We start from the raw sequence: 24,815 nt of genomic DNA, 5'->3' as shown, positions 1-24,815 counted from the left end.
AATACTGATGATCTGGCACAATTAGCGCAATTCAACGTATGAGTAGCTATACGGCTCGCGATGCACACTTGCAAAAAGAAAAAGTACCTCTCTGATCCATCCGACAGAAGATCCCGTCATTGCTACATTAATGAATTGCTTTTAAATTCACGTCCAACATCAAATGTCGCTGCTCTAAGAAAGCATTAATATTTCACACGGATTTCAAATCTTTGCCGATGCGTTCGCTCAGATTTTCGGTTTTATAATTCATCCTGATGAGCTTCATCTGTAATTGATGTGACCTACTGAGGGATACTGTATAATATGATGTGATGAATCAGCAGCTTTCGTTAGTATGCTGTGCTGGTGCCCAGTTACAGCTTCTGGGAAAGATAACACAGAACTACTGCAGATAGGCCTGAAGGTTTTAGCTTTTGCATTTTATATGTCCTGGATTCAGCTTCAGCCAATAAAGAGCGAGAGTTTCGGTGCTACGTAAAAGTATTAGACGTCGGCCGGGAAGGAGATTTTAATAGGACGATAACCTTGAGTAAAACTGCAATGGTTTTACGGTGCTTACACGGTGCTTAAACAACAACATGTAACGAGTCGAAACTGCTTTTATTTAAAATGGAAAAGCAACAATCATTCCTGCTGCTGCTATAATAATATCCATTATTACAATTGTAACAATGTTATCAATAACGTTTATTGCTGTTTTAATAGATGCATTAATGCTAAAAAAATAAATAAACAGCAGTTTTTAATAGCCTTTTGCATAGAATATTAAACGTTTTTACAGTTCTACTCTTTATATTGTAACAAGCAAGTATGAAAAGCTGATAGCTGGCAGACTTAAAATTTCAGACCTCTTTGTGTAAAACTAAAGATAACTTAATAATGTAATTATCTCGAGATAAACCAAAAAATATTTAAGCATATTTAGGACTTTTCTTTTTATTATTTACGTTCTTTTCATGGTCTGGCAGTAGTCAGCCTATCTTCTTGGGTTAACAGGCATGTCGCTCCTTCCCTGCTTTAGTTTTAAAACTAACCAAACTAATTTCAACGCCATGGGGGTTCATGTTTTTTGAGACTGGAAATATTTTTCAGACAGACGAATTTGTCTTTCTTGTAAGCACAGGAAAGGAGCTGCAGCCTTTTGTTTCAGCCAGCTGACTAGCCGTGCTCAGCAGCAGGTGGGGGAAGGGGGAGGGCAGCGTCAGTCTGCGCTCTGTGCTGACGTAGAAACCTCCGGCTCCTCCTTTGGCGTCTCATTAAAAGGACTTTAAGCCACAGAAACAGCATGACGGGGAATCCTAGCAGGTTTGAAACCATAACCTTCTAAAACCTCGACATACCAGTAAAACGTACACACTGTGAAAACAACTTCTGAACCTGAAAAGTACACAGTTCCGACAAGTAAATGGGTCTTCCTCCTCCTTCTGATGTAAAAATACAACGAGACAAGCCAGGCCAGTATATCAAAGCTCCGCTTCAACACATTTCTGCTCAGCTGCCTGCATCCTGGCCCGTCATCAGCTCTAACATTAAGAGTTAAAGCGTTTTTAAAGCCAAAGCTATGTGAAGGAGGCTGAGTCATGCTGGGTCCTTTCTGGGCTTCCCCCTTCTCTGATCCTCCGCTCCTCCCCCTCTGTGGTCTAGGCTCATGCACTGGGTTCACCGCTGGTGGCGTGTTGGAACATGCCTTGACTTGTTGTGCTGTCTGGCTGAAGCAGACAGAGAGAGAAATAGATAGAGGGAGATAGAGAGAGAGTGGGGTAGAAGCCACAGAGAGAAAGAGAAGACGCTGGTGGTCAACTGGTACCTCTTGTGAAGTGACCCTCCAGATTTTGGGGTGGATGGAGGAGCTCCGCCGCTGCCTTGATCCCTGGTGAGTGGGAACGATCGCCTCTGACTTTGTTAGATCTTATTTTAATATTGTGGTCCACTGTCACAGCATCCAGCGGCTGTTAATCGGAGTATTTTAGATGGAGCATTTTAGATTACACAGCACTGGGAAGTGAAAAAGCTGACTCGGGGCCCTCAGATAAGCTAAACCAACGCTTTGAGTTGGCCCAAATTTAAATATCGGAGGCTAGTTTTAAAAATGACAGCTTCCAGCGTTGTGAAAGTGTCTCGGTTACTAGGGAAGAGGTTGCTGAATGCAGAGGACAGCTACGCAAACTAAAAAGTGGCGTGGTAACGTCTGCGGAGAGTCTGAGCTGAAGAGAAACCCGGCGTTGACAGCATCCTCTCTGCAAAAGCCAGGACCAATAAGGAGGTCTCTACTTAGACGTGACAGTACATTCAAAGTGCTCCGGCTCTCAAAAGAGAAGTGTCGTCAGCACTTCTGCAAGATTACAGTACAGTGTACACAGATAAAAGTGCGGAAGGGCCTTCCACGTTGTCACTCGCAATCGCGTGCTATTGACGAACTCAACAGTGAAATCCCATAGTAGGCAGCAAAAAGCGAAATATAGACGAACCCCTCAGTGACTTGTGTCCGGCACACAACGACCCGTGTGTTTCACGTGTGTTAAAGCCTGAATTATTAACCCGCTCCCGTCTGTAGAAGTAGAAGGACTTTATTCACACCAGGGCACGGTTACCAGTACAAAAGGCACAAAAAGATTTTTATTTATTCATTTACAACTTCTAAATTGAATAAAAAAAAAAAAAAAAAAACTTCCATCACACCGTCCCTGCAGATAATTCTTTTTTTTTTTTGTGATGTTAGAGGAAGTGTCTGACTGCTTGAAGCGTATAGAGCAACACCTCACTGGGCCTCAGTCACCTTTTGCTGCAAACTGCTGGTCAGCTGGCTGCAAGAAGGCCCCGACACTTTTCCCAGCTTCTATAAGAGAGATGTTAGGCGGTTTGGTAGTTTTTCTGATCCTCAGTGCTTGCATCAGTCATACTAGTTTAACTCTGTTTTAAAACCACATTTGACAAACGTGCCGTGTCTTTCGAGCAGCCGACTGCAGGCTCGCCACGTGACAAATTGACCTTACGTCACGGTGTAAACGGACAAATAATATTCTGCGTGATAAGCACTCGGGAAGAATTAATGCAAAGCTTAGGGGTTGTTAATTAAGTCCAGGTAACACTCAAAATTCCCTTATTTAGCAGTAATCATAATGTGTTTTTATTTTGAATTGAAACAAATTAGGTAATGTTATAAATTGTTGTTTTCAATTTCTCATTATTACTATGATATAATAAAAACAATATATCTACACATGAGGAAGTCACACCGGCCCATGGTTGCTCATGGCCAAAATGTATTTGTTATTTTGTTTTTAAAGCACATAAACAGGTATTGTTTTATGACTTACCCCCAATTATGCTAAATTGAAAGGCCTCCATCCTCTAATTAATAAATCAAAAGCTTAAGCGGGTCACTATCCCCCCCTATACAATAAATATTAACAGCATTGTTAGCCATAAGATCATTATGCGAGTGGAGTGGGACCAGCCCAGTGAGGGATGATTGTTGGAGTTTTGTAAGCTGACACTGGTAACAACCAAGAAACACAGAGAGAAACGAGAAGCGCCGGAGACGAGGACCGAAACACACGGAGCCGCTGATGGCTGGCACAGCGGTTGCGTGTGTGTTCTCTAGCTGACAGATTTTGTAGGCCTGACAGCAGACCCAGCAGACTCAGGTGTAGGCGAGCCTTGGTTTGGGTTGCCGTGTGAATGTGTTAGTTTGTTTCAGCGCCGACATGTTTTGCTCCTGAAAGGAAATGCTGCCTGTAGGTTGAATATGTCACATAACTGTGAACTTATTGAGGAATGCTGCCGCTGCTGCTGCTCCGTGGTTTGCCTGAACCGATGTTAACCCAAGCCAAGTACATTATTATATTAAACTATTGTACAGAATACTACTGATTATTTCAGATATTTACAATTCTTTTTATGACACATTTAAAACGCTTACGTGCCGTACAACATTGATATACCTAAAACCAAGGAATAACTAGTTTAGCTGTAGATTTTTTTAAAGAAGTTGTGAAAGAAAAAAATCTGGTGAGTGATTGAGACGATCTGTGTCTTTATGTGTTGATAAAGAGTAATTTAGAATACACTCGCAAACACAAACAAAAACTGCGCGGATTTTTGAGGAAAATGACATGGCTCTATATTATGATACTAACAAGTAAATAAATGGGAAAAACAGATTAACTTAACCCGATTAAACCATCTTTGAACTGTCACCAGCTGTGGCCGCATCTGAAGTCAAAGCCTAGAGCACGATCCCAAACTAACTCGGCATTTACAAGGTGTTGGATATTTCATGAAAGGTCGTCCTGATTAAAGAACTCCAAATGAAATAATCATGAAAATAATATTCAGGGTGCCACCACTGCACCCTGAATATTATTTTCACTATTATTTTATTAAGAGTTCTTTTAGGTGGAGTGTGAGCGACCCATGTACAGAAGCCTCAGATGCAACAAGGCTGTGCAGGGTTCAGACCCCCGCCCGTGGGTTTCTCTCCTGTCAGCCTACTTTCAAATAAGAAAAAATGTTAGCATGATATTAATAAATAGATATTGATAAAATATAATTAATTACAATTTAAATTACTAAAAGAAAAAAATTCCAAACAAAAGGTAAAAGATCCCCAACAATATCTGCCGCTATCTTTAGAAGGTGAAAAACGGTCACTCTTTCAAAATCTGTACAAATAATAATGATAATAATAATAATAAATATAATTATTTAATAATAACTTTTAGCTTATTTTGAGAAAACACAGATGTACATTTATGAAAATAAACCATAGAGAAAATTGCCCACAAGTTAATTAAATAAAAATGATGTTCCTTCATATTTCATACAAGACTTATTCTGTTAAGCCCAGAATTATTCATAAACAAGCAGATTCAGGTTTAAGGTAAACTATTAGTTTTCCCAGCATGTTTCTTCTGACTGGAAACAACATGAATGCTTTGGAGGGCAGCAGCCTGACTCGAGTCTGACTGAGGGAGGGAGCTGGTGATTAGGGTGATGACAAGGAGGCCTTCCGCCCTCAAATACTTGGAGCTTATTACCAAAGATAAATCGTCAGAATACAAGTGGAAACATGCAAAAAGTGGGTCCGAAAACGTAAGAACAATTTGAGTGCTGTGATGCCCCTTGAAGGTTTTTCCATTGATTATTGACATGAGTATAAATAATGTTTGATGTTTTATTTTTTCCAAAAATAAAAATCTTTTGAGAGCTGCATGCCTCATTTCCTACTGGAAACACGCCTCTTGGTTGAATACGAAATCACTTTAACTCTAAATTTGTCAGAGGGTACAAAAACGGCACATCATAGATCAATAAAATAAGATAGTTCTTTAAGCTGCATCATAGAAAGCCTTTTCTTTTTTTTTTACAAAATTGAAATACCACAAATAAATGTTATATTGCATTATAAGACATCGTTTCTCTCATGTTTAATCAGGACGTCCATCTTGAAGTGGTGAGATCTTCCACTCTTCTAATTGTGTAACATCACCCTTGATTTATTTGTTTATTTGCTACAATATTTATGAAGAAATAATGAATAATTAAAATCATCACAGGAATGTAATCGCAGAGTATTTTCATAACCAGGTAATTTAAATTATTTTACATGTTACATTCTTCCACCTTAACTTGCGGAACAATACAAGACCTTTTGTGGAGTGTCCGTTGAAAACACCTCTTGGTACTTTTCTACATATAAAAAAAAGTTGTGACTGAATCAATCACAGTTTATCAAAACGCATTACCTCTTGCAAGAATCTAAAAATCACAGTTTTAGTCCCCCACCCCACCCTCACAGTAACATTTGTAATCTAAACCCTTTTTTTTCTTAATGGGTGGAGGCTCGGTGCCGTTCCCGCCGTCTGAAGCGGCGTGGCAGCCTTTCATTCATTTAGAGAGCGCTGCCGTGTTTTCGCTGGCATTTCTCAGCCCTGCGTTACAGATTACATCAAGGCCTGAGCAGGAAGGAATTCCTGTCGTCATGTGCTTGGCGAAGGCGGCGTCTGGCCTCGAGACAAAGACACAAAGGGACGCGGATGCAGCTGTTTGGCATCAGAAAGCAGGTCAAGAGGAGCCCCTGTGCCTCTCTGCGGACACGAGAAGAATTCTTCTGACAAAAAGAAGACAAAGAAAAAAAAAACTCCACCAAATTTGTCGCGTATGAATGTTGCAGACCGCTATCATCAAAGCGTTTAAATTTATTTTCGTAGCAGATAAGGTCCGAGCGCCTAAAAGCACAAATCAACCTCTGGGGTTGCCAGTTGCACAACCAGAACTGTCCGAAAATACATAAACACACAGTGAATGGATGACAAATAACCCGACTGTAGAATCCGAATGTAAGAACTCAGAAGTCCCTCTTTCTCCGTCGTTTGTCAGCAGCTGCGACGCCGGTCTCCAGTATCCACGCTGGCCTGACGGAGAGGCAGATCCCACACGGAGACAGCAGCGGTCAGCCGGCTTAAAATAGCTCTGCAGCGAGCGGACGCAACTGATAGCAAGGGAGATGAGGGGGGGGGGGTTTAGTTGTTGTTCCCGGGGTACATCAACACACTACGGGTTCTGTAGTGCTCGAGTGAACAGATAGACTCGCAGGTAGGTGAGAACTAAATCAGACCGAGGTTTTGTTGCAAAATCATGAGTCATGACAGATCTATTCTTAGTTCGCGGGTGTTTGTGTTTGCCCAAGTTATGCAAACTTCAAGTGATGCTGCAGAAAAGAAAAAAAAAAAAAAAAGGCTGGAAGGATATGAAGTGGCTGTTCAGAAACCAGCTCTGGGTTACTGAGCGGGATGCCCAAGACCTCTTATGCACAGATATTCTTGAGGTGATAAGGAAATGCCCCCATTTACGTTAAGTGTGTTTTTGAAACGGTTCTTACTCAACAACGTTCTTCTCCACATCTTTTATCCTGCAGGACTTCTAGGGGGTTGCCAAAGCATCCCACCACCAAAGATGCCGGGAAGGTGAGGTGCAAACATCAGCGTCGCTGGAACCGAGGGGGTCAACGCGTGCGGCTAAAAGCGGCCAGGTTCCTGCTGAGAGGAAGCCGGCGGACAGACGGACGGTAGGCCGGTAGGCTGCTGTGGGTGTTTCTCTGGCAGTGTCTTAGCTGGTTGTTGTGAGGAGTGAGAACGAAGCAATCAGCAAGTATACTGCCGCAGAAATTCTTCGCAATACGAAGCCCCGGGATCGACGATGGTCACGAGGCGCAGAGAGGAGCAAAGATTGTCACGGCGGAGGACGCTGGGAAACGGACCCGGCTGCGGCTGTAGGTCTGAAGTGGGAACAGGAAGAGCTGAAGGCAGACCGACAGAGCCTGGCCTGTTTGTTACCAACATTTCCATGTGGATCGAGGCACCAAGCCTCCTAACTCTGTAGCTCCATGATCTTCTGCTGCCATCTTGTGACTGAAAGCAACCTCTCCGCATGCTTTTCTTCATTCAGCCTACCTTAATCTTTTATAGCGTCTATTGTCAAAATGCATTCGCGTGGCTTAATAGGCCCAGATTTCTTGTCTTCAGTTGCAAGCGCATCTTCCTTTGTGAGCAATTTTAATTTAATTAGTCAATTTGACCAATTTATTAGCTGCTGCCCAATAATTTCTTCGTGCTAGTTATTGTAATTGTGAAAAGGTGTAAATAAATGTTTCGTAATACCTGATTCATCACTTGGGCTCATTTGTTGTTGTTTTTTTAATCAAACATGCATTTTGTAATTAAGGGAGAAATGCTGTGCTGTGCACGAACCACTTTGCCCCGTGTAAAAGCACCAAGGCCCCCCAAGAAAAGCTGATGTCGCCAGGATAACAAAGCGGGCTGTAATGAATGCGGATGAACCAGGTGCACATCAATTGAAAGACTCGCGCCGTAATTACAGCTGCATCTGTCTTGTTTCTCTGGTGTTTTGTTTTTGCATAAAGAATGACACAAATGTTAATAATACATTTTTTTTAAAAAGCAGGTCAGTGCTGCTCAGATGCGACTCTGACTCCAATGCAGATGTTGCGCATGCTGCAGTCTACGAAAAAAAAAAAGCTCCTGGTGTTTCACTGCATTGCTGCAACCAGGGGGGTGGGGGTGGGGGGTTGCAGTTCTCCTGAGCTGCAGCAATGCAGAAGCAGTAAACTCTGGCTCACACACACAAGGTCACTGTTTCGCTGGCTTTCAGCCCTCCTACGCCTCGGCCCTATGAAAACCCTCAACTACACGGCCAAGAAATAATTAACAGCTGCTGGACACAAAGAGCGGCACACGTCTCTCATTAATCAAAGCGGTTATGAGTCGTCGTGTTATCATAGGGGCCCTGGGAGCTGCTTGATAAGAGGAGATCCTACTTTAGGGCCAACAATGTGCATCAACAACACATTCTCAATTCAGTTTATGTTTTTTTTTTATTTTTATTACAGTTATTCACAAGTACTTTTTTGATTTATTGCTGGATTTCTTCAGTTGCCGATAAATTATGACAAGAGTAACGGTTTATCATTACAGTGGTTAATGAAGCTAAAACGATGATAATAATGGATCCCAGGTCAGCCGATTGTTAATAATTTTTCATTAGATGTGAACTGCGTCAGTAAAAAAAATATAAAGCCTTTATAAATCTATAAGGCTTGGTGTGAAAAGACGTACTTAAAACGTGAAAAGGGTTTAAGCCTAAATAAAGGTTGGCATGTTAGAAATTTAGACTCTACTTTTTACTGCAGAAGTTATTAGATCAAAGGTTTTATTGATCTCCAAAGAGGAACGTTTTCTACTAAATCAAAGAACTATAAATCAAGACCGTCAGCAACAAACCACATCTGAACAAGCTACATTTACAGCAAAAAAAAAAAACATCTGACCCACAAATAACTCTGGAACATACTGTGGAGGAAATAAGCATTGCGTACATCAACGTTTTATTCATTTAGAAATATATTTCTAATGGACCGATTGACATGAATTTATCACCAGATCTTGTTTTCATCCACATATGAAAAGGAGTAAAGAAAAATAATTTGTGAATTAAGTTATGTGTAAAATAGAGTAGAAGGACACTCTGACTAAGTTCCCAGTATCAAAATGTATTACATGTGTTTTGGGTAATAGCAACTACAGTAGTTGCTCAGGTGTGATTTTGATCCATTCTTCCAAACAACCCGTCTTCAGATCTCGAAGGTCCCGGTGCCTCTTTCTGCGCTAATCCGCTGACTTACTGGGCCATTCTGACAGCTTTGTTTTCTTTCCTTGAAACAAGGTGACGGTTTTCATTGCTGTGTGTGTCAGGTTTGTCTACATCGGACCGAAGAGTTCGAGAGTCGGATGTTGAATGGTGCAAAAGATTTTAATGATAACTAAAGCTTGCAGGAAAAACAGGGATACAGGAACCATGAACACTGCGAATATGACCAGAACGGGGTCGATAGACGGAGGATGTGACAATGAGACAGAGCTGGCTGAACTTATAGGGGAGGAGACGGAAGGAGCAGCAGGTGGAGCAAATAAATACAGGTCAAATGAGTAAAGGCAATAAGGCTGAAGGAGAGGGAGAACAATGAACTGGCAGGGGCTGGAGGATAACAGAACCTAACAGGGAACGTGACAATGACCAGACATGAGGGAAAAACCTAACTAAACTAAGAAAGAGCAGGCAGAAAAGAAAGATCTAACAGAACTACATAAATCATAAAAGACCAGAAGCTAACTAAAACAGGAACCGAATCTAACAGATCCAAGAATACACTATTAACATAAATACTGAAGAGAAAACTAAACTAATGACAGGAACAAGGATCCCAGGAGAAACAATACTAAACGTACAAAAGATAAACGAACAAAATTAGGAATCCGTCCTCATTTTATCTTCAGATTTGCCATTAAATGTCTTCGTTCTTCTAAAGCCTGTCAGCACCAAACCTTGTGTGAGCAATGACTTTCAAGGAGTTCAATTTGGTCTCATCTAACCAGACTGGATCTCACTGGCTTGTCCAAATGCTCTGGAGCAATCCTTAAGAAAGCTTCCATGCGCTTTTTGTTCAACAGCGGCGTTTTCTGCAGTGAGTTTGCATTGAGACCATTGTGGCTGAGTGCATAGTTGCTTTCTTTAATAAAAAAGCGGTACTTGCTAATTTAATAAAAGGTTTCTTTGGGGGGCAACAGTGGTGCAAGGAGCTAAGGAGTTTGCCCTATAACCGGGTCGCCGGTTTAAACCCCGACACTGACCGTCTCAGTTGTTGTATCCTTGGGCAAGATACTGGGTATTGGGTTAAAAGCAGAGAACAAATTTGGTTGTAATGTATGTTTCAATGTATGTTTCAATGACAATAAAGATGATATTACTATTACTTTACTATTACTATTAGGAGTAAATTAGCAAATATTCATTTGCATAGGCAGCAGGACTTTTTTTTATATCCGGAAACATTTCAGTGGGTTTCTTAGCTTTCAAATTACTTTTTGTATCTTAATTTCGTCATGCTCCAATATGTGTTCCCTCGAATATTCCACTTCATAAAACATAACTTGATTCGTGCGTGAATCACGGGCTGTCGCAGTCGTTTGGTGTGAATTTCAGGTCAATAGCCGCCATAGAAAAAGATTTAGTGAGAAAGACCTTGAATTGTTTGCTACTCATTTTCCTGCTGTGTCAGTTCATGCACAGTCTGAGCAGTGCAGGGAAAGGTTACCCTCCATGCTTTTGAGAAAAAAGCCCAAAGGCCTCAGCAGTCACTGAGTAAATCACCTTCTAGGTCTGTTAAAAAACAGCGTGGGATGGATTACCTTTGAGTTGCAAAACGCTTTTTAATGCAGCCCTTTTCTCACTCTTTTTCCTCGTAGCCTTAGCCAACCTTCCTAATCACCCTATTGATTCTCACTTTTATCTTCCACTAATGCTGACCTACAGCAGAACTCATAAAACACGGTATGTCAAGAGGCTTACGGTATTTTAAAAGGGTCTGAGCTTACTCAGGAAAAATCACAACAAAACCCTCATCAATTCAGCCTCACAGCGCCACGTCAGGTTTAGTTTACAATCCAAAGAGAAACAAAGGTATTCGTAGTGAGTATCGCTCCCCATAATTGAAACTGGAAAATAAAGCTCCCGTACATGCAGGTATTTCTCTCTTAAAATATAAAAAAAAAAAAAAATAAAAAAAACAGGCAGCTCAGTAGGAGACCTGCAGAGATGACAGTTGTGCATTGGGAAATATGTTAGAGATGTATAGTTGGAACATTCAAATCACATTTTAATCAGTCAGGAAGGTTGGTGTCTTTACAATGTTGTTATTTACAAAATATTTTATGAGGCAGCATGTGGGGATAATGGACAGCAGCAGAAATGTTTGCCACTTTGTCGTTACTTGAACTTGCATGTTGGCAAATTGTTTATGAGGCAGATGGATTGTGAGGAAAAGTCGTTTCTATGCCTTGATGTTTTTGCTCGCAGCGCCCTGAGGTGATTGCCTGAAGGTAGCAGCTCCTAAAGTGCATGTTCTGGGTCTGAGGGACTGGAGATGTGGAGCGTGAATTTATAAAGAGGATAAAACCGGCACTTTCAATTTAATTTTAGATAATATGAAACGAGCCTCATAAACTTAAGTTAACATACAATCGAAGACGATAGCAATGGATGGGCAATGTAGCGGAAAAAAAAAAAGAGTTAGAAACTTTTCCATTTTGGTTTCATCGTGGTTCAATAAATGATGACATGATGGGATCAGGGGTGTGTGGTTTTGTACTTTGTTAGATTTGTTTACAACCTAGTAAAGATCCAATCAGTATACCATTAAATAATTGACTAAACCTTTTATTTAATTTCATTATTTTAATGTTGTTTGCCTATCTTTTTTTTTAAACAATTGCTGTTTATTAGGCGACTCACCACATCTGAAGAGGTAGAATAGACACTATTAAAAACATAAAGATATAAATCAAAATATCTTGACTAATAACTGAAAACTTTGAAGGGGTGGGTCCAGAAAGTTTTTAAAGGGGTGGCCAGAGGGGAACCATGTCATCAAAAGCATCTTTGGGTGGTACATCAAAACTAAAAGCCATTACAGGAGTTTTACTATGGGGTTATCACTTTTTTTTTTACTAATTGTTTTGTCATAGTTTTCACTAACAACTTTTTTAGGGATTAAAACTGGACCAAAACTGAATGAAAACTCATTCAGAAGGATGATAAACACCACCAACAGTTTTAAAACACTAACAAATTAGAATGAGACTGTAGTAACCGAGGGAGATGACAACCAATCAGATCTCATTTTTGTCTTACAGGACAAATTAAAAAATGTAGCAAATGAGATGTGAACCTCTTTAATAGCAGAAAGTGGTTTGAGTAGCAATTCTCCCGATCTGCAGAACCGATATGAAAAAATTTTGACATTATGAGGGAACAATCGTGTGGGTGAGAACATTTCACTAATAAAGGGATTTTCTAAATGAAGACATCAAGAAGCAGGCCTTCCTGGGATCAGTGTCTTCCTGGGATCAGTGTCTTCCTGGGATCAGTGCAAAGGTAAGGGCGCTATCATTATATTGTAGGTTACCTGGGTTAACTAAATAATAATTTGTTAAGTTGAAATCCCTAAAAATATTTCTTCATCTCATTTCAGCTGAAATATCCAGTGGCAATGTGGTGATTGCAGAAAAACTGGTAACACTTAATAATACTTATGAATGTTGTTAATGTTGAGAATGACCAGGTCTGATGTTGAATTCACTTTGAGGTGAACTTTGAAGTTTCAGATTATTGCACTGCTTTTACTATTCTTAAACATAGCTAAGAACATTGTATATTTTGTATGCATGCCCTTGCTATATTGTTTTTATTTTATTTTTTTCCAAATAGGAAACCCAATTAAACTCGCTTGAAAAAGTTTTGCCTAGACAGACAGAATTGAAAATAAAAGCAAAATTCTGTGCACACAGATTTGATTGCCGAATAATAGAGGAGCTGACCCAGTGAAGGACAGCCCTTTTTTTTTTTTTTTTGCATAATAAGGCAAAAATGTTAAGGAAAAGTAGAAAAACAGAGACAGAATAAAGTGAAATAAAAAGGCCTGTGGGGAAAAACAATACAAGAAAATTCAAGGAGAAAATAAAGGAGACATAAGTGCCTTTATAAGTAAAAGAATAACATAAAGAAAAACAAACTGAAAAAAATTAAATACTTCAATAAATAATGTGTTGGAAATAAAAGGGGAAAATGTGAACATCAAAAAATACATTTTTAAACAAAGACATATTAATAGCTGTCTTTTTCAAATGAACTGGTACATTTCACGTGCATTAGTTTATTTATTGTACCATTTATAAAGTAAATCTGTCCGTTTCGGGCCTCCATACAGCCCCCCTCCGCTACGCCAATGCTACAATGTGAAACTTTCGCCCAGGTTTTTAAGGGAGAACGACGCGTTGTTGCTTTTTTTTTCCCACTCGGTTAATCCAGAACATTTTTATTACCCTTTTCCTTTTTTTTTTTAGATATCTAAACGATCCACGTTGCTAAACTCAATGTCATGTGTCACACGGTGAGACCACAGCTGTTACAGTAGCTGAGACAAAAAATAATCTAAGGACGAAAATAAACCTGTTTGTTCCCTTTTACCAGCTGACTGACTTCTGCTTTGGGTTCCGGTTGGTGCGCGGAGTAGGCGGGGGGACGCACGGAGCGAAGCTACGGGCTGAGTTAAAAAGTTTTGTCTGCCTCGCCTGGACGGGCAGTTTTAATCTTCGCCTGCTTTTGAGGGAAGTCATGATACCATCGAGCACAAATCTGCTGCTCCCAGAAGCGCTAAGGGAAAGTCGCGTCTAGCAGCAGCGAGCCATGGCCAACGGGAGCCAGACCGAGGTGTACTTGTCTGAGCAGGTGGTGGTGTTGTGTACCTGTGCGCTGTCCTTCCTGGGCTCCTCTCTGATCATCCTCACGCACATGATCTGGACGGACCTGAGGACCACCCCGAGGAGGCTGCTGGTTTTCCTCTCCGTCGCCGACTGGCTGTCGGCCGTCTCCTACGCCTTCGGAGTCGGCAGCGTTTTCCGCACCAGCTCGCCCGAATGCATCGCCCAGGGAGCCGTATCCACTTTCGCCAACACCAGCAGTTTCTTCTGGACCGTGTCCATCGCCGTGTACCTGTACGTGTTCATCGTCAGGTCGAGCCAGAGGGTCGCTGACAGCCTGGTGCCGTTCTTCCACCTGGTCAGGTGAGTGAAGGCGTAGAAGAAGACGGGCTGGCTCCGAGCAGACGCCGAGGGTAACGTGTTGGCAAGTAAGCTGTCAACACAGCAAAAAATACTACGAAGCAACAGCAAGACTTTGAATTAATTTCCTCCTCGGATAATAAAAAGTTTTTTGTTTTTTTGTTTTGTTTTAACTGCAAGTTACGTAAGGAAGTGTAAAAACAAGCTAACTTTGTTATCCTAAAGTGGCGCTCCCTCGCGTAGGCAACGGTTTCCATGGAAACGCTTAAAGTGAGGCTAACTTACCCACGCTAACTTATTTAATCCACGCTAACTTATTTATTTCAAACTGTATGCTATTTTCCCCTTCTTTTGAAAGTAACACGTTAATTGTAGTTTATTTTGTATTTTTGTACAGTACCTGGTAAACGTACTTGCAAACCTTTTGAACCTTTCAACAGTTTGACTTTACAAAAACAAAGTTGAATTGTATTGTTTTAGTTATGATAAACCAACAAAAAGTATTGTCTTATTGGGAAGTCAAAGGGAAATAGTACATGGTTATCTTTTTTTTATATATATATATATAAATATAAATCTGAAACGTGTGGGGTATATTTGTATTTATCCCCTTCTAAGCCAATATATTGTAGAGCCTCTGCTGCACAAAAAGATATCCTGTATCCTTCTTTCACTTCACAGTTAGAGAGAACACTTTTGCTCTATCACATAAAACACAAATAACATAACATGACTAAATGTAGAAGGTTCCAGGGTATATTAGCTTCGCAAGACACTGCATGTTTCCTTTACTTGGGTGTCTTTATTTAGGGTAAGCAATTCACTTACATGTACACAGTGTCATATTAGTTGTTGTTGTTTTTTTTTAGTTAACTCAGATAAATAAAAACTTTACCTCACTAAATTTCTGATACGTCTTTAGTTTAACAGTAAATAATCAAATATCTCACCAAAACTCCAAGATTGCCTCCAAAACAGCTCAAACTGTAATATAAGCATCTTTCCTTTTCTGTTTGGTTACCATATTTTTCAGACTATAAGACGCACTTAAAATCCTTAAATTTTCTCAAAATTGATGGTGTGCCTTATAATCCGGAGAACCTTTACCATATTTGTGCTTATTGGCCGATTTTATGTGGTACAATGTGCTCAAAAATATGTTAAAATGTGTAAGTACGACTTTGGTCAGCAACAAAGCCGCTGCACTCAATGGATATTCAGAGCATTATGGTACACTTTGTCACTACATAGTAGGAGTCCTGAGCTGTCTACAAGATTGCCTGACCGTAATGTCTGAACTTGAAGTGCATTCATGTAAGGAAGCCCACGACAGGAGTACACACTAGCAACAACAAGCCTAGTAAGTTAATTCAATATAAAAATTACGTTTATTTTGGCCTTACGTTAGAAACAGGGCAGTATAGTCCAACTACTCTGTCCTCCCTATAGAGACGAATAGCTCTCCCGCAGGAGAGAGCTGTGTACGCGGAGGGGCGCTCTGCAAAAAAGGGAACTAAAAGTAATAAAAATGTCTTGAAATTAGTATATTTTTCCTTGATTTGAGCAGCTAAATAAAACTATTTACCAATGGAATGAGTAAATTTACCCCTAAAATAAGATAGATATCCTGCGCTTGAAATAAGATGATGGAGAGGAATTGTTTTTATTTTAAGTGCAAATATCTTATTGGCAAATGGTCTTATTTACCCACTCAAACCAAGGAAAAAAACACAAACATCAAGCTTCCCGCAGCGCTATCTTGGCGAGGCCGCGGCCGTCACCGCTGCCGCCTCGCCAGTTTTATTATTATTATTATTTTTATTTTTTTATTTTTTATTTTATTATGTTGGCGAGACGCTACCGCCGCCGCCTCGCCAAGCTGCGGCCGCCGCCTCGCCAAGCCACAGCCGCCGCCACCTCGCCGCGGTCGCCGCGGTAGCATCTCGCCAACATAAAAAAATAAAAAATAAATAAATAATAATAATAATAATAATAATAATAATAAAACTCGATATGCTTGCATGTTTATTTGACGTTAACACGCGGTTCTTTGTTGTTGCTTTCACGCGTGCATATAGTGAATGGCAGGGCAAAAACACATGGAGTTCTCGTTGTAAAGCGAGACCGACTCTGGCGGTCTTGCACGAGACTTCTGAGCCTGTGTGTGCGGGCCGAGAGCTCTTGCAAGTATGGTATTTCCCCCACAGACCACCAGGGCGGCCGAGAAAACCTTTGTTCGACCTGAAATGACTCATTTAATCATCCAAAACGGTATGGAACACATTAATTAACTGAAAAATGTTGCATAGTATGCCTTTAATGCGCCTTATATTCCGGTGCGCCTTATGGTCTGAAAAATATGGTATGTCAAAAGTACTCCTATTGAAATACAAAGTAGTGCTTCATCCACAATTCCTGCTATCACTTAAAGCAGCACCATGTAATGTGTGACCTAGGTTTGATCTTAATTTAAGATATGTTAAATGATTTTTCAGGTCAATTACAGCACTTGGGGTGTATCAATGCTCGGTGCAGGCTGCCCTTCTCAAAAACTCGACTATGTAACTTGAGAGGGTCATGTGATCTGGAGCGCCGCTCTAGGTCACATGACCCTCTCTAGGTCATGGCAGACTGAGCTCAGACTGTCGTAACAACAAAGGAGATAGGACAACTCATATCCTACATCAGAGAACCTCTTTGATTATCTGATGTAGGATTTAGGCCTAATCTAGAGGGGTGAATGTAGCTTTGTCTTTACAAGAAACTCCATGACTTCTCAATCTGCTGGTCCAAAATGGTCTGCTATCAGACTCCAAAACACAGTGTTACCAGTGGCCTTCGGGGGCGCTACTCTGGAAGTTACAAGTCTAGCGCCCCTAGTGGCTAAAAGCTAGATGCCGCTGCCTGTTAAAGATCAGAATGTTCTTTCCTTTTTTTCTCTTCTAATATTTTCTAGTTTGTACACTTATAAAGTACCCCGCATTTTTTTTATTTATACATGGAGGTTATGTATTGTTTGTTTATGGCAAAAATAATTATCGCTCACAAACAATTACAATAAATTCCTAAAATGTTGTGACACCAGTCTCTGGTGGAGACTCTCTAGTCTCTGGTGGAGACTAGAGAGTCTCCACCAGAGACTGTTTTGCTTGATTTTGACGTCAGATTAATGTGAGAGGCGGGTTGTACCACTGGAAAGTTCCCCGGTCGCTTGTTATGTGTTTCCTAAAAACATACACAGATTTGAAAAACATACACAGTACTTTGCAAAGAGAAAGTATTTCAGCAGATAAGTACAGATCCATTTTATAGCTGAACTATCAGCTTCATAGGCGCCGATTTAGCTCATACCGCACTAAATCTCTTCAAGCAAGCACTAATTGTGAAAATATATTTTGACTTTACATTTTCATCAATAGTGCACATTCTGAGGTTTATGTTGTACAGCATGTGAATCATCGTCTGAATAGAATGCCCTTATTTCCCTGTTTTCTTGAGGGAAAAAAAGGGTCTTTTAAATGAATAACGGCAGGATTAAGACACGGGACTATTTAAAAAATCTTTCTTTCATTCAGATTCAACTCCCAAATAGAGTACTTTTTTGTAATGCAAAGCTACAGCTTTATTTAAAAGTAACACAGAACTGATTAAAAATATTTAGCATGGACTAGATTTAATTCTGAATGTATACTATTTCCCCCTCTGTGCTTGTCTTTTGGTGTCTGCTGTTGAGGATATGAGGAGGAGGTATGCCTGCCTGCATATGTGAAAGTCTTCATTTTGTTTCTATAATTCATAATCCATGGACCCATATAACACATAGAAACACAACTTGGCCTTAATCATTGTGTCATTTAAAACAATCTGCCTTAATTTTCATGAAGAATAGACTAAAATGTCTTCTAGATTGAGTCATGCTTAAAATGTTGAATGCCGTTTTTTCAGAAAGTGAAAATCATTTTGTGGTTTCATGAAACACAAACTAAACAGTACACCACAGCAGTGTGGTCTACTGTTTACTCAGTAACACAGACAAGTCTTAATGAGAAATAAATGAGCTTTCACATGGCGTCTTGTGTCTCGGCTCTTATCCCAACCAAGGATCCGTGAAACAAATCTGCAAACGTGGAGATGACCTTTGATCTGACTAACGGCAAATCTCCCCTTTGATTTTGTTTTCTAGCTGGGGTGTTCCTCTGGTCATCACTGTCACTGCTTTGTGTCTCAAGAAGATCGGCTACAATGCATCAGAGGTGACCGTGGGCTGGTGTTGGGTCAGGATCGACGCCCAGGACTGGGTCCTGTGGATGCTGCTGACTGGAAAGATCTGGGAGTTCCTGGCCTACCTTACTCTGCCTGTGCTCTACATCTTGATCAAGAGGCATATCCACAAAGCGGTGAGGGGCCTCTCTCTCTCTCTCTCTTCTAATGTGAACACACGGTGTTGCTGTTTAAATTGAGCTAAATCTCATTTGCCTGAGTTCTGAACCTGAGGTGGAGGGGTTACCCACTTTGCAGGTCCAACATGAGTATATCAGCTCTATGATGCATCTAAGAGCTGTCATTTTGATGAGAGGGGCGTAACTGGTGGATTGCTGGTTCGAACCCCCCACTCCGTCCCAGTCATTGTGTCCCTGGGCAAGACACTTCATCTCTTTTATCTGCCGGTGGTGGTCAGAGGGCCCAGTGGCCCCGAATGTATGGCAGGCTCTCTCCTGTCAGTCTGGTAAACTGTGGCTATGAAAGAAGCTCACCACAGTGAATGTGTGAGTGACTGAATGTAATGTAAGGTACTTTGGGATCGTCAGACTTCATAAAGCGCTATACAAGTATACCGTTTACCATTTAGGGTAAATTATTAATTGATCTGCCATAGTTTTTATTAGGTCACAGAATTTGATCTAAGTGGTTTTACACTCAGGATAAATATTGAAAAGAATTATTGTGAAAAAATAGATTCTGTCTGTCAATCTGGTGTTCCTACTTCCATAGATCAGTCTGACGTCTATCGTCCATCTATCCTTCTATACACAAATCCATTCCTCAATCTAGAATTTGTCTATTTCTCGATTCAAATATCCAACAATCCAGTAATTTGTGTCCCCATCACACATTTATAGCCTTTTTTTGTTTCAGTCCCTATTTAAAGTCTTTATAAAATTCTTTACAACCTTTTTATATTGATATTTGAACCATGAATTAAAGCCTTAAGCAAGGACTTTAGAGTTGTGACTTTAAAAATGTGTGGGAACCCTGTTTAAAGTTGAAAGCGTGACTTTTAGTTGTAATTTAAAACATCACCCCAGTCTAGCCAAAGTGACCATGGCTGAGTTCATCTGGCTGATGGGCTTTAAATGACAATCTGTCAGAAAATCTCTATGAATATTCATAAAGCGTTGTCATTAAGTGTCATTGCACCAGTCCTATCAAAGTTGATCGTGTACCAGAGTTTTCTCCCATGGTGGGTTGAATTTAACAAAGGGACAGTTTTAAGGGTTATTATAGCGACCTCAAATGTTTCTGTGGCTATTTTCTCTAACCTTGTGAAAATGAGGAACACCATGTTTCTCAGTGATGCAGAAGAAAAAAAGAAGTTCACGCATTTGCCATTTTTCAGCCACTCCTTTATGATTCCTCATTTTAAGGTGTTTGAGTTCTTTGTTTAGCATTTTAAATACACACCCACCTTTTATTCAAAGAGATTACTATAGTTATAATAAGGATTTATCATTTACAATTCGTAGCAATCCCATCACTTTACGAAATCTGAATTAATCCTGATCTTCTGAAATTCTAGATCACATTCGTCTAACTGCTGCTGCCGTGGTCATGAAAAATGATCTGTTGTTCCTGGTGGTGCGTTACATCCTCTTTCATTTCTGTAAATCATCTCCCTGCCTGTGTCCTCTGCTTGCCGCAGCACGTGGCCCTGTCGGAGTACCGTCCCATCCTGGCCAGCAGGCCTCCGTCGCAGTCGTTCTCCTCCATGGCGGATGTGAAGCTAAGTCTCATCCCCATTATTTTCATTGTCCTGCGCATTTGGAGCACGGTGCGCTTCGTCCTGCTGCTGGCTGACTCTCCGGTCAGACAGCACCCGGTGTTGGTCACACTACACGTGAGTTTAAAGTGTTGTTGGGGGTGGGTGGGGGGGGGGCTGCTTTTAGTGGAGATGAGGTCTTTTCATAATTAGTCACATCAGCGTGGGAGTGTATGTGTGCTATCATTAGTTGTTGTGCTGTTAAACGTGTGAGTGTAAGAGAGGATGTGAATAAACTTGTGAATCATCACACCATCGCCATGCAGGTTTTCTGTATAAACCATCTTCATGAATCTTCAGATGTAACAGAAGCTAAGTAGTGAAAGGGAGATGTGTGCACAGACTCATCAAGAGCTTCAATATTATATTATGTGTGGGACTGCAATTAATACATTTGAACCACTTGTTTTCTAGGGTGAAATGAGCAATGATTGAGTGCAAGAGCCATTTTTTCTGACGATCATGGGCTCAACAATATACATACATGCCCAGACATATACTAATATGTGGCCATAACTCTCTCAGCAAGACACATTTGTGCTTTGTTGCATGCCTTCAACCAGCTTACGGCCTTATTCTGGCTGGATATTTGACCACTCTTCTTATCAGAACTGGCTGAGTTCACCTAAACAGGGACCGACCTGCCTTTTTAAGCACAGTCCGTAAATGTTCAATAGGCTAAAATGGTTGGAGTCATCCCTGATCCCTAATGTCAGGCAGCTTTGACCACAGCAGTTTTGACGTGTGTCCGGGGTCGTTGTCTTGGTGGAACACCCGGTTGGGTCTCAAGTTTCCACTGGTTTTGTTAAGTTGAGGTGGAGACGAAGAGGTTCTCCTTCCTCCTTCTATCTATATTGTTTCTCCCTGGCAATGAAACAGACCCTCAGCATCAAAGCTGCACAACAGCAAGCGCTAATGTTGGTGAATGTCGCAATGACTTAACTGTGGTAAATAAAACCGGCGCTTTTATACGTAGTGCTTCTGCTCCATTACTGTTTTATGCTGTCACCAGCATAAGGCGCCTAAATGCATGGTCTTTTGATAAATGGTATTTCTACCTTATTTTAATATTGTGTACAGTGATACCACAATAATGATATATTTGCAGCTTAATGCACAGCTCTCATCAGCATGATGCAACCACCACCGTACTCAACAGTTGGTAAAGTGGTTTTAGGGTTTGCAGTCATTACCTGAGCTCCGCCAGCGGTACTTCTTGTCATTTTATCTAAAGACCTCAGTCTTTGATAATAAAGCCTTTGGGCTTGTCCATGTTGGAGAGCTGCAAATGTCAATCCAGTTTGAAGGTTCTGATTTTGGTACGTCTAAATTTCCTTCTTGACTGGTACTCTCTGAGTTCACGATGACGTTAACGTGACATCCCGGCGGACAATGACATTTTTGTTTAGGCCTGTTTCAGTTTATGATAGGCTTGAGCCTTTGGGGTTGCTGGGTTTTTCTTGACTATCCTAACCGATTGCCCTTCATCTGTGGGGGACGGTTTGGGTCAGATGGATAGAATTTGGACACATTTGGGTGTAGTAACCCAGGACTGATTCAAAGGATTTGCAACACTGGTTTCGCAATGCACAAAGTAGGCCCATATGAAGCTCCTGGAATGGCCCTGACCTGAACGCTGTTTCACATTGTTCTGTGGCAGGACATTAACAAATTTAAACAATTCTACTAATCGTGCTGAAAAGAGGCATCAGATATCCAGCCAAAGTCGTGCCAGAAACTTGTTGATGGCCACAAAACGTGTGTGGCTGGGCTGTGAGTTGCTAAAGGCCATTGTACCAAGTGTGTAAATATTACAATGTATTCAAACCTGTAAAAAGAATGGCCAAATGCATTATTAATAATCCTAAATTAATTCAATGTATGTAGGTATCTGCCACTTTGCTTGTTTTCCTTTTTTTAAGTACTATACCAGGGGTGTCAAACTCATTTTGGTTTAGGGGCCGCATACAGCTTAATCTGATCTCAAGAGGGCCACACGAGTAAACTCACTGCAAGATTAAATAGAACTAATAAATGTGGACTTGTTGTTGATTTTTATATTAAATGAATTTCACTTTTACACAATATATTATGAATAACCTCAGCAGTTTTTAAGAAAAGTATGTGCAACTTCAACAATACTTTTACTCAGTTAAACATTTACTTGTGCATTATGCATAAGAACTGATCACAGTGATTATACAATGTTGAAAAACATTTATTCACATTTTTTGGAACTTAGAAACACTGTCCTGCATGACAAAATACATCAAACAGATAAAAATTAAGAAATGATTTCAAATCAATTTTCTGCATCTGAAGCTCAGTCCTACCATCTGCTGATTAAAACACAGCGCCCCTCGTGGACAGTATAGGAACTGCAGATTTCCAATTAAACAAAGTACATGTTTTTTTTCAATAATTGTTTTATCATTCTCTTCCTTAAATCTCCTCTTTCTTTCACCTTTTCTTTTTTCTTCTTGTTCTTGCTTTACCATTTTAGTGTCCATATCATTTCAGATATTCCCCGCATAAATCATAGTAAAACTATTCACATTCATAAATCAAGCGGAGCACTATGGCAAAAGCAGTACTGCTCCACTGGTGAAAGTCAAATCTGATGAGCTCTTTTTGGCATTAAGACAACAATTATTGCCACATTTCCAGACAGGACACTTTTTTTTTTTGAATAATGATAATGCATTTAGCCACCGGGCTGGACTAAATTGTTCCGCGGGCCAGAACCGGCCCGTAGGCCGTATGTTTGACACCCCTGTACTATACTGTTACCTTTTACAATTATGGAGTTTTTGAAACAGGGTTAAGAAAAAAAACTTTGTTATTAGCATTTTTATTGGTCAGGTGAGTGACCGCTTGTTTTCCATGTCACATCAGGGTATCGGCAACACCTCGCAGGGAGCAGCCAACTGCATCATGTTTGTGTTGTTTACTCAGCCCATCCGCTCTCGCCTCTGCACCTCGCTCTGTTGCTGCTGCTCTAAATGCCGAGCGGAGGCGCCGCGCTCAGACGGTACCCCACAGCGGCATCAGACGAGACGGGACTCATCCACCCAGAGAGAGGAAGAAGAAGAAGAATACGGCACCAGTTGTGCGCAGTCGAACAGATGATGCCTCGCTCTGCGATGGGCTTGTGTGAAGCTGGACTGAGGAAGTGGTGGAGGTATCCATCGCGCTCAAAGCCTCGATAAATCATGAGTGGAGATGCTACGGGTGCATCTTTGTTACAGACTGCGGTCATTGGGTTGATGTCAGGGGTTAGGGTTAGTCTCAAAGTACACTGATACTTGAGCACTTGACGATGCCTTAAAGTGGGGTTTCTATTATGGTTATTCTATTATGTTCCTTGATTCTCTTACGGCAAATTAAGGACAGTGTACTGTAGCACCTCTATTTATCATGTACTGTAACAAAGTTACCACTGTGAAGGAAAGGTTGAGCAATCAAATCTTGATGTTTTGTTCAGCTGATTGTGCTGAGAGATGTTGTTTTTAAACTGAACAGGAAAGAAGAAAACCTGCCAAAAACATCTTTACCCTGTTGAAGTTGCATCTGAAACCATTCAGGAAGAAGTTCTGTTTCTTTCTTCTTCTTCTTTTTTTTTTTTTAAACGGTCTTATTCCAGTCCTGCTGCAGGACCTGTGGTACTGTAGGCTTGTGCTTAGTCTGTGTTTCATTAGATGTTTCTGCAACCGGAAAAAAACATATTGGGATGTAAAATGTGACTAAGATCCGTGTCGTGGTTTGGTCTTTTTTTTGTTTAGCACGGATTAACTGAATAGAAAGCAAATGTATCACACGTTAGGGTGACTTGCTGTTAATGTGATGTCAGCAGATATTGCACCATGTCTTAGTTTACCAACTCACCGTAAGCATTTGGAAAGAGCACTTCAAAGATTTTACATGTGCTGTGCTTTCCGATGTTAGTCTGGATTTAAGCAGAACATTTTACCATCTGATCCGTTTTGTCCGGTTGTTGCTCTGCACAATGTGATTTGCCTTATTGAAAAAAATAAACAAGACTTTCCTTAAAAATGGAGGGTTAACTTGGCTTTCTAAGTCTTTTCTGGGTATTTTTTTTCTTTACATAGTTGTGCACTAATGAGGTTGGCTTCAGATAAGATGGGGACAAACGGCGAGGGGAAGGGTACGCAATAGACAGGTAACCAGTTCATCACAGGGCAACGCAGAGACCCACTCACACCTAAAGGCTATTTAGAGAGACCAGTTAACCTAAGAATATTTTTTTTTTTTGGACTGTGGGAGAAAGCTGGAGTACCCAGAGAGAACCCAGGCATGCACAGGGAGAACATGCAAACACATGCAGAGAGATCCCATTACTGTATTACTATGAGGCAACACTGCTGACAGCTGCACCCAGCCAGCTCCATATAGATATATATAAAAAACATGTTTCAAATTGTAACTTTAGATTAAAAAGTGTAGCAAATGCCTCTTATTTTATGGTAAATGGTAAATGGCTTGTACTTGTATAGCGCTTTAACTAGTCTTGATGACCTCCAAAGCGCTTCACACTACAGTTTAGTCTTTTACACCCACAT

At 40.7% G+C, this 24,815-nt stretch overlaps 1 protein-coding gene and 1 long non-coding RNA gene across 2 annotated transcripts; both read left to right on the top strand.

Annotated features, from left to right (window-relative positions):
* The first annotated feature begins 1,408 nt into the window (after positions 1–1,408).
* LOC118563115 lies at positions 1,409–7,675 on the top strand. Its single transcript, XR_004931025.1, has 2 exons — positions 1,409–1,876; positions 6,923–7,675. It is a non-coding gene; the product is annotated as an uncharacterized LOC118563115 (long non-coding RNA).
* A 5,773-nt stretch (positions 7,676–13,448) lies between these two features.
* On the top strand, positions 13,449–24,312 carry gpr157 (G protein-coupled receptor 157). Its single transcript, XM_012870645.3, has 4 exons — positions 13,449–14,201; positions 18,382–18,595; positions 20,119–20,313; positions 23,131–24,312. Exons 1-4 carry the CDS (start codon positions 13,825–13,827, stop codon positions 23,362–23,364), a joined length of 1,020 nt encoding a protein of 339 aa, XP_012726099.2. The 5' UTR covers positions 13,449–13,824; the 3' UTR covers positions 23,365–24,312.
* Positions 24,313–24,815: the final 503 nt, after the last annotated feature.

This window comes from Fundulus heteroclitus, chromosome 1 (genome assembly GCF_011125445.2).
Source record: "Fundulus heteroclitus isolate FHET01 chromosome 1, MU-UCD_Fhet_4.1, whole genome shotgun sequence".
Classification (NCBI taxonomy): domain Eukaryota; kingdom Metazoa; phylum Chordata; class Actinopteri; order Cyprinodontiformes; family Fundulidae; genus Fundulus; species Fundulus heteroclitus.
The sequence above is the reverse complement of the archived record's forward strand: the minus strand, read 5'-3'. Positions and strand labels throughout refer to the sequence as shown.

What these genes read in the sequence shown, in the direction of transcription:
- gpr157 (XM_012870645.3), top strand. Translation starts at nt 13,825, where the DNA reads ATGGCCAACGGGAGCCAGACCGAGGTGTACTTGTCTGAGCAGGTGGTG. An exon ending in CCGTTCTTCCACCTGGTCAG is followed by an intron (nt 14,202 to 18,381) that starts GTGAGTGAAGGC and finishes TTTGTTTTCTAG; the next exon opens with CTGGGGTGTTCCTCTGGTCA. An exon ending in CGGTGTTGGTCACACTACAC is followed by an intron (nt 20,314 to 23,130) that starts GTGAGTTTAAAG and finishes ATGTCACATCAG; the next exon opens with GGTATCGGCAACACCTCGCA.